The sequence below is a fragment of the Ahaetulla prasina genome, chromosome 3 (assembly GCF_028640845.1).
Source record: "Ahaetulla prasina isolate Xishuangbanna chromosome 3, ASM2864084v1, whole genome shotgun sequence".
Classification (NCBI taxonomy): domain Eukaryota; kingdom Metazoa; phylum Chordata; class Lepidosauria; order Squamata; family Colubridae; genus Ahaetulla; species Ahaetulla prasina.
Genome location: NC_080541.1, coordinates 228,559,771 through 228,569,605, shown reverse-complemented (window position 1 = coordinate 228,569,605; position 9,835 = coordinate 228,559,771). Strand labels below are relative to the sequence as shown.

Sequence of the window (9,835 nt, the reverse complement as noted above, 5' to 3'; positions counted from 1 at the left end):
TCAGCTCGACTTCCTTTGCTGTGGCAGCCCTGAAGTGCCAAGGGGGGAAAATGGCTCCAGGGGTGACAGTTCCCTAGTTGGGTCATGAAACGGGTCTGCAAGAAAACCACCAAGCTCAGGGAGCACCAAGGACCCCAGAGTCTTCTTCCTCCCTCCTCTTCTCCTCCTCCTCTTCTCCACAGACCTCACTCCCTTCTAGCACTGATGATGTGCCCTAGATGGGTCATGAAATGTCTGCAAGAAAACCACCAAGCTCAGGGAGCACCAGGGACCCCACAGTTCCAGTTGCGAAGAGTTTATTCTTTCGGTAAGAAATTAAAAGCTTGTCCCAACCAGCAGAGGCAGAGCTCTGCTACAGACCCCCCCCCCCCCTTCAACCCCCAAAATGAGGCTTCTAGAATCATTCCCACTCTCTCAAGCTCATTCCCAACCCTCCAGAGAGAAACAGAAAGCACATACCGTAGTCAAAACCTGTGCTGACTTCACAATACAGAGAGTCTTCAACTTGCAACCAAAAATGTATGTTGCTAAACGAGAAATTTCTTAAACCAGTCTTGTTCCATTTTACCACTTTTCTGGTCACCATGGTTAAGTCAATCACTGCAATGGATACAGTTGTTAAGTGAGTGTCATTTGTCCCTCGACTTTGCTGGTCAGGAGGTCGCAAAAGAGGATCACTGCAACCGCCATAAATATGAGCCAGCTGCCAAGCGGCTGAATTTGGATCACGTGGTAGCTCAGGCTGTAAGGGGCTGTGGTGGCTCAGGCTGTAAGAAGCCTGTTATTAAAACACAGCTGCCTGTAATTACTGCAGGTTCTAGTCCCACCAGGCCCAAGGTTGACTCAGCCTTCCATCCTTTATAAGGTAGGTAAAATGAGGACCCAGATTGTTGGGGGGGGCAATAAGTTGACTTTGTAAATATACAAATAGAATGAGACTATTGCCTTACACACTGTAAGCCGCCCCGAGTCTTCGGAGAAGGGCGGGATATAAATGTAAACAAAAAAAAAAAAGTGACCACGAGGAATGCCACAATGGCCGTAAGCCTGGAAAAACTGTCGTCACTTTTTTCAGTGAAGTTGTGACTTTGAACGGTCACTAAACAAGCTGTTGTTAAGTCGAGGACTACCTGTACTGCAGGTGGTTATTTAAAACATGGTTCCTGATCAGCAATTCACACACACACACACACACACACTTCCAGGACTCCCAAAACAATCCTTGATCTGGTAAACTACAGCCAAGAGAGGCTATTTGCAAAAAAGGGTAGGTGGGGGAGGGGCATGGGATATGCCCCCCCCACGAGGACAGAAGAATATAACAGCCCCCACAATGGCTGAAAGAAACCTTCCCAGTGTCCAATTTCCCTCATCTATATTTTTTTATTTAATAGAGATAAATACAAAGGCTCCTCCAACGGTATGATAAAATGATAAAACTGGGGAGCCTTTAGGGAGGGGAGAACTGGGGTGGGGAGGCCCCCCGAGTCACAGACAAAAAAAACATTTCAAAGTCAAGGAGGATGCCCCCCACTCCCCTCCCCTCTGTAGTTTTGCAATCGGGCGGGCATCGAGGCAGCGGGACTCAACGATTAAATCGGTCGGAGAAATTAGGAGACCGTGGCACGGTCAGCGGGTGGTCGCTGGGTTTCACTTCCACGCTGCTGTATTTCCGGATGGGGTTGGCCTTGTGCACCTGGAAGGAGAAAGAAGGGAAAGGTGGGTGAGCGAGATGTCGCAAGGACAGCCTTGCCTGCTCCGGAAAGAGATGCTGGCTGAAGACCAAGACAAGACAAGAACAAAGAGAAAGATAAAATGAATATAAAGGCGAGGACAAGAATAAGGATAAAGACAAAAACAAGATAAGAACAAAGACACAACAAGAATAAAGACAAGACCAAATCCAAGATCAAGGACAAGACAAAGACAAAACAAGAATAAAGACTAAAACCAAGGAGAAGGAAAAGGACAAGACAAAGACAAAAACAAGACAATCTTTATTGTTGTTTTTTACTGTGAGCACACTGGCATATATTAAAAATAAAAATTTGAAGACACAACCCTGAATATCTGCTGATTGGACCACGTGACTTAAGACTCTGGGGTGGGGTGGGGAGTGAAAAAGTTTTACTTTTAATCGGGTGTAAAACCGTTGGGAACCTAGAGATGGTTTTTCACCAGGGAGTATGCCAATTTGATATGTCCCAATAAAATGTTCTTTAGGGAATTTGCCTGCCTCGGAGTTCTTATTGAATGGGATGTATGACTTGGAACCTTGACACACAAATTCAAAGCGGTGTTTTTCAGCCTTGGCCAAATTAAGACAGGTGGACTTCAACTCCCAGAATTCCCCAGGTGGCATGCTATAAATCAGCGGTCCCCAACATTTCGGGCACCAGTTTTGGAAGAAAAATGGTCTTCCACAGACCAGGGGCAGGATGAGGAAGAAAGGTCTTGTGCGCAATCGAGATTCTGCGCATGCACAGATGAAGCATCAGTCACTGGCCTTGTTGCTTGCGCAGCCTGGGAGTCACAGCCCGGTACTGGTCCAGAACCTGGGGGTTATGGATCCTTGCCATGAATGCTGCATCCGTGCAAATACAGGAAGTCCTTGACTTCCAACAGTTCATTTAGTGACCGCTCCAAGTTATGACGGCACTGAAAAAAGTGATTTGATGACCATTTTTCACGGTTGGAACCTTTGCAGCATCTCCATGACCAGGTGATCAAAATTCAGATGCTTGGAAATTGGTTCATAGTTATGACCACTGCAGCATCCTGGGGTCACGTGATCCCGCCTTGCGACCTTCTGATGAGCAAAGTCAATGGGGAGGCCAGCTTTGCTTAACAACCGGGTGACCAAAATTTCTGTTGCTAAGCGAGACAAATGGTTCAAGGAGTTTTTTTCTCATTTTACCACCTTCCTTGCCGCAGCTGTTAAGTTAATAAGACGGTCGTTAAGTGAATCCGGCTTCGCCCATTGACTTTTGCTTGTCAGAAGGTCGTGAAAGGGGATCACGGGACCCCGGGACGCTGCGACCGCCATAAATATGAGCCAAAAACAATCCTAAGTCCTAAGTTTTTTAACAGTCCTAAGTTTTTTTTCAATGCCGTGGTAACTGTGGTCGCTAAACGAATTGTTGTTAAGTCGAGGACTCTCTGTAATTGGGGAAAATGGTGGGGAAAAAAATTTCCACTTTCTATTTGGAGTTAACCAGCTAAGAACAGGATTGTGAGCGCTGCCTCCCAGGGGCAAAACCGAAGATTTGGGAGTGAAAGGGTCCCGTCGTCCTTCCCTTTACAAAACAGAGGAGGGGCCCTTACCAGATCTTCCCGAAGCTTGGCCATCTCCTCCTTTGCCCGTTCTTCCTCCACCCGCCGGGCGGCCTCCTGCAGCCGGGCCTTCTCCGCCTCCAGCTCAGCTAGCCGCCTCTCGAACTCTTGACGTTCCCTGGCTCGTCGCTCGGTGGCCAGCTCGAAGTGATCGGACACTGCAGAGCCAGAAAAAGAGAGGCGCCTGGTTGAGAAACCCGTCAACCCTGAAAGCTGGCTAAACTGAGGGCCGTTTTTTTCTTCCTGCTTCAGTGCTGACACAGACCAGGGCATGAGGATCGGGAAGGGGGCGGGAGAGATAGCTGGGGTGCTGTAGCCAAAGTAAAGAGTGCTTTCCCTTGGGAACCAAGATCATTCTGGCAGGAGCTCAGGAGGAGGAGACTGACGGAATAGAGGAGGGCCGGAATAGCTCAGGCTGTAAGGAGCCTGTTATTAGAACACAGTAACCTGCAATTACTGCAGGTTCGAGCCCGGCCCAAGGTTGACTCAGCCTTCCATCCTTTATAAGGTAGGTAAAATGAGGACCCAGATTGTTGGGGGGGCAATAAGTTGACTTTGTAAATAAACAAATAGAATGAGACTATTGCCTTACACACTGTAAGCCGCCCTGAGTCTTCGGAGAAGGGCGGGATATAAATGTAAAAAAAAACCAAAAAACCTAGCAACTGGACTGTATGCTGATTGGACCATGTCACTGATTGGTTTGGGAAAGTCACAAACTTTCATCTTTTAATAAGATGAAAACCGTGGGAACTTTCGGAGTCAGGTTTTCATCAGCTTTGAGCCAGTAGGATATATCCTAATAAATTGCTCTTTGAGGAAACTGCGTCTTTGAAATGGATGTATTTACTTGGAACCCTGGACTCCTCGGTCAAGATGGAAATGGCCCTCTAAGCCAGGGGTCTCCAACCTTGGCCACTTTATAAGCCTGGAGGACTTCAACTCCCAGAATTCCCCAGCCAGCAAAGCTTCTGGGAGTTGAAGTCCTCCAGGCTTAAAGTGGCCAAGGTTGGAGACCCCTCCTCTAAGCCAAAGTTCCCCAAACTTTCTGGGTTGGCAGCCCGGAGGGAGGGAGAGAGAAGGGGCCTTTGCGCACAGGGCCGCGAGTGCACGCGGGATGCAAATGGGGTGGCAATGATAGCACCTGCGTGGCACTTGTGGCGATGATTGCACGAGTGTGGGGTATACGGACGCATATATGTGCACACACTGGCCAGTCAGTCATGCGGCTCAGTGGCCAATTGGTCACGGCCTGATAGTGGGCTGTGGCCCACAGCTCTAAGCTTACAGTCCTCAACTTACAACCACAACGGAGCCCCAAATTTTGGCTGCTGAGCCAACCATTTGCGGAGTGAATTCGGCCCTTTAACCAACGACGTTAAGTGAATCACCACCATGGTTAAGTTAGTCACAGGGTCGTTAAGCGAATTGGGCTTACCCATCAACCTGGCTTGCAGAAAGGTTGCAAAAGGGGGATCACCTGACCCTGGGACGCTGCCACCGTCATAAATGTGAATCGGTTGCCAAAAATCTTAATTTTAAACGCGTGACTGTGGGGATGTTGTAACGGTCGTTAAGTGGGAAAATTTTTTATTTATTTATTTATTTATTTATTTCAATTTTTATACCGCCCTTCTCCCGAAGGACTCAGGGCGGTGTACAGCCTAGTAAAAATACAATGGATAAACATTAAAAAGAAATTAAAAAGAAATATTATAACGTGGCCAAAATTTTTAAAACCATTTAAAATCATAAGACATAAATACCCCAATAAAATATCAATCCAGTCCCGCTTGAATAAATAGGTGCGTTTTCAGCTCACGGCGAATTGCCATAAGTCACTTTTTTTAGGGCTGTTGTAACTTTGGTCACTAAACGAACTGTTGTAAGTCGAAGACTACTCAGCCTTTAAAATCTGTGGGACTTCAACTCCCAGAATTCCCCAGGCAGCCATGCTTGTCAGAAGCCAATGGGAAGGTCGCAAACGGTGATCACATGAACTCAGGGCACCACAACTGCCGTAAATACAGGAAGTCCTCAACATACGACCACAATTGAGCCTCGATTTCTGTTGTTAAGTGAGGGGTTTGAGTTTTGCCCCATTTTATGACCTCTCTTGCCTCCGTTGTTAAGTAAATCACTGCCGTTGATAAGCTAGCCACCTGGTTGTTAAGTGGAACCTGGCTTCCCCCTTGACTTGGTGTGTTTGGCAGGGAATCATGTGACCTTGGGAGACAGTGATGGTCATAAGTATGAAGTCATAAGCCGCCCGGGAAGGTTGCAAAACAGTGATCTTGCGAACTCGAGACGCCGTCACTAAATGACGTAAATCGGGGACTACTTATATCATTCCAGACAAAAGTCTGCCTGGTCTTTTCTTCAAAACTTTCAGGTTGGTATTTAACACCAGATCAGTTATCTAAGATTTTATACAAATGAATGTTGGAAGTGTAAAAGTAAAGAAGGAACTTTTTATTTTCTATGGGAGACATGCGATAAAGCAAAAAAAATATTGGTGTATGATTTATATTTTAATACAGAAATTTTTGAAAATGGAGATAAAAATGAAAGCAGAACTTTTCCTTTTGGGCTTGATGAAAAAAGAACTGGAGACAAAATGTGGAACTCTGTTATTTTATATGTTGACAGCAGGAAGGGCTGTTGCATGCCCCAAAAATGGAAGGACGCTTCGATTCCTACCACGGACAATTGGCTGCAGGAGCCGATGGAGTTGGCTGAAATGGCAAAACTGACTCCTTTGATTAGAAGGAGAAGGAAAAGAATATAAAAGTACTTTTGTTTCCACTTGGTGCTTGAAGTGGAAAAGAATGAAAGTTTGATTTTGGGTTTTACCAAATAGATTGATAGATCTTTACACAAAGGGCTGGTTCATATTATTATGAAAAAAGCAAAAAGTTGTGATTTGATGGTAATGCCTTATTTTACTGCAACAGAGACAGTCAGAAGTCAATGTTTCTTTTTTCTTCTTTTCTTATCCTTCCTTACTTCTCTTCCCCCTTTTTCTCCCCACTGCTTTTCTGTTTACTTTTACGTTTTACAATATTTTATAACTCAATAAAAATAAAACATAATAAAACATCCTGGACATAAACTGTTTCAACTCCCACCCTCAAAAAGACGCTACAGAGTACAGCACACCAGAATAACTAGACACAAGAACAGTTTTTTCCCGAAGGCCATCACTCTGCTAAACAAATAATTTCTCAACACTGTCAAACTATTTACTAAATCTGCACTACTATTAATCTTCTCATCGTTCCCACCACTTATGACTAGAACCTTCTTGCCTATATCTTTATGATTTATATGTCGGCTGGCGGCCCCCAGGAGTAGGGCCTTCTCTGTGGGGGCAGTGATGCTCTGGAACGAACTTCCCCCTGGCCTGCGTCAAGTGCCTGATCTTCGGACCTTCCGTCGTGAGCTCAAAACACATTTATTCATTCAAGCGGGACTGGCATAACTAGTGTTGGATTTTAATTGGGTTTTCTTACTATTTTAAAATTTAAAATTTAATTTTAACTATCAGCCTTTATAATTTGCTTTGTTTTAATTGTTATCTTAATTGTATATATTTTGTTTTTTACCCTTGGCTGTACACCGCCCTGAGTCCTTCGGGAGAAGGGCGGTATAAAAATTTAATAAATAATAATAATAATAATATATTGTTTTATTTAGTTTCCTAGTATGATTTGATTGCTTATTTAGTATCCTATGACTATCACTAAGTGTTGTATCTTATGATTCTAGATGAATGTATTTTTTTATGTATACTGAAAGCATATGTACCAAAGACAATTCCTTGTGTGTCCAATCACACTTGGCCAATAAAGAATTCTATTCTATTCTATTCTATTCTATTCTATTCTATTCTATTCTATTCTATTCTATTCTATTCTATTCTATTCTATTCCTGAGTCCTTCGGGAGATAGGGCGGTATATAAATATGATTAAATAAATAAATAATAAATAAATAAATATTCTATTCTATTCTATTCTATTCTGCATTCCATTCCATTCCATTCTATTCTACTTATATTCTATTCTATATATTCTATTCTATTCTATATATCTATTCTATATTATATATATTATTATCTATATTCTATATATTCTATATATATATTCTATATATTTATTCTATTCTATATTAGAACTGGCATAATAGTTTGATTTTAAATTGGGGTTTTATTAATATTTTTAAATATTTTAAATTTAATTTTAATTATTAGCCGTTTTTGTAATTTTGATATGTTTTAATTTGTTTTAATTGTACATATTTTGTATTTTATCTCCGGCTGTACACCGCCCTGAGTCCTTCGGGAGAAGGGCGGTATAAAAATTCAATAAATAATAATAATAATAATAAATAATATATATTCTATTCTATATATTCTATTTTGTATATTGATATACTGACCATCAATTGTGTTGTAAATGTTGTACCTTGATGAATGTATCTTTTCTTTTATGTACACTGAGAGCATATGCACCAAGACAAATTCCTTGTGTGTCCAATCACACTTGGCCAATAAAAAAATTCTATTATTCTATTCTCATTCCATTCTAAATGTTAAACTTGAAAAACCTTCAGGCCGCATCAGGTGGGCCCCACCTGAAGACGTCTCACCTAAAGCCAGCTTGCTGTCCTTCTTGGGAACAAAAGGTTCCAGCTGCAACACCTGGCTGGAGTGCGCTTTAAAGGTGGCGGCTTCTTTCTGGCGCCTCATCTCCTCCTTCAGCTGCGGAGAGTGATGGGTGGAAAAGATTTAAAGGAGACATCCAACAGAAAAAAAATTCAGGCAGTCCTTGACTTATGACCGCGAGGGAGCCCTTAACCATAGACATTTTGGGCTCCATCATGATCGTAAATCAAGGGCTACCTGTAACAAGTAGGCTCCATTACGGTTGGCTGTAAGTCAAGGACCACCTGCAGGAGTGGCCAGTGGATCCCTAGAGATCCCAGCACATTTAGAAAGTAGCTTCTGTTCTCTGCTGAACCAGCAAAAGGCTTATTTATTCAACCGGTAGTAAGTAGAGACAACATTAAGCCAGAAGATAGCTAGAATTGGCCAACGTGGAACACAGAGCAGGCCTCTGAGCAATCAGGGTTGGCATCTGAACACATCACCCTTGGCCAGGTTCAGGCCGTGAACGCTTCAGGGCTGTTCTGGAGCCGTATGTTCACAAGGAGCGCCTCTCTACATTCTGACAGCCATTTGAGAGGAAGCCCTGACAATTCTCAAGGGGCCAGGAGTACTTTTGGCTGTCACAGTTCTGCAAATCCGTCTCCTAGTGACTGCAAAATAATCTGTAGGAGGAGGTGAACTGGATGTCATGAATGTGTACACACTTCAAACATTCCACAAGGCTGGTCACCGAGAGAAGAGAAAGTCTGTGACTCAGGGTTGAACCCTGGAGTCTGTGGTGGTCTCTGAACTTGGTTGGCTTTCTTGCAGGCATTTCATGACCCAACTAGGGAACATCATCAGTGCGAGAAGGAAGGGAGAGTTCAGGGTTAAGGAAAGGTTTAGGAGGAGGAGGAGGAGAAAGGGGGGGGGAGGAGGAGGACTATGGGGCCCTTGGTGCTCTCTGAGGTTGGTAGTTTCCTTGCAGACGTTTCATGAGCCAACTAGGGAACATCATCAGCACTAGAAAAGAGTGGGCTAAGCCATGGTATATAAACAAAGAGAAAACCCCACTCCCTCTAACCCTGATGGTGTAGCCTAGTCGGGTAACGAAATGCCTGCAAGAAAATGAGCTCAGGGACCACCAAGGACCCCAGGCCTACTTATATACCCATCTTAACCTTGTTAAGGGGGGGGGGGAAGGGCCGTCACAAGGGCACTTGCATTTTTTTCCTCGGCAGGAAAAGAGAATTGGAAAACTCTTTCGGGAGAGGAAAACCTGATGCTCCCGTTCCCATGTTTGGAGAGCTGGTTCAGAGCCCCATCCAAAGCCAGAGGAGGGGGCTGCACCCAGCTCTGGATTCCCCCCCCCTCATTTGTGGACAAAAATGTCCCTTCAAGCCTAACCGGATCCTGCCACCCTCCCCCACCGCCCTCTTACCTGTTGCTGCCACATCTCCTGCCGGACAGCTCCACGGGCGTCGATGGCCAGTTGGAAAGGTTCCGGCTTCGTGGCGCTCTTGACTTTCTTCTCGGGCAGATGGATGTGGTCAAACTGAGGCAGGGGATGGGCTTTGAACTTGGGCACCTGCAGGCAGGAAACGCACCTGATGAGTGAGGCTGCTGGCCGCTGTCTTTGGGCCAGGGGCTGCTTTCGAAGCACTGCTAGGATGGAGCCCCCATAAGCTTCTGCAGGCAAGCTCTTCCGCTGATTACAGGCAGTCTTCGACTTGCAACAGTTCACTCAGCGACTGGCACTGAAAAACGGGATTTACGACTCCTTTTTCAGGCTTACGACCATTGCAGCATCTCCAGCGACACATGATGGACAACTGACTCACGTTTATGATGGTCA

General features: G+C 44.6%; 1 protein-coding gene across 3 annotated transcripts in view; it reads right to left on the bottom strand.

Annotated features, from left to right (window-relative positions):
* Positions 1–448: 448 nt before the first annotated feature.
* TPX2 (TPX2 microtubule nucleation factor) overlaps positions 449–9,835 on the bottom strand; it is a 50,042-nt gene continuing 40,655 nt past the window's right edge. For 2 of the 3 annotated variants that reach the window (XM_058178477.1, XM_058178478.1), the window contains exons 14-17: positions 9,422–9,568; positions 7,983–8,094; positions 3,325–3,491; positions 449–1,696 (exon numbers count right to left, since the gene is read on the bottom strand). In XM_058178477.1, the coding sequence (XP_058034460.1) occupies positions 1,586–1,696; positions 3,325–3,491; positions 7,983–8,094; positions 9,422–9,568 (537 nt within the window). In that variant the 3' untranslated portion in view covers positions 449–1,585. The remainder of the gene's footprint in view (positions 1,697–3,324; positions 3,492–7,982; positions 8,095–9,421; positions 9,569–9,835) is intronic. The other variant, XM_058178479.1, reaches the window with a different exon arrangement.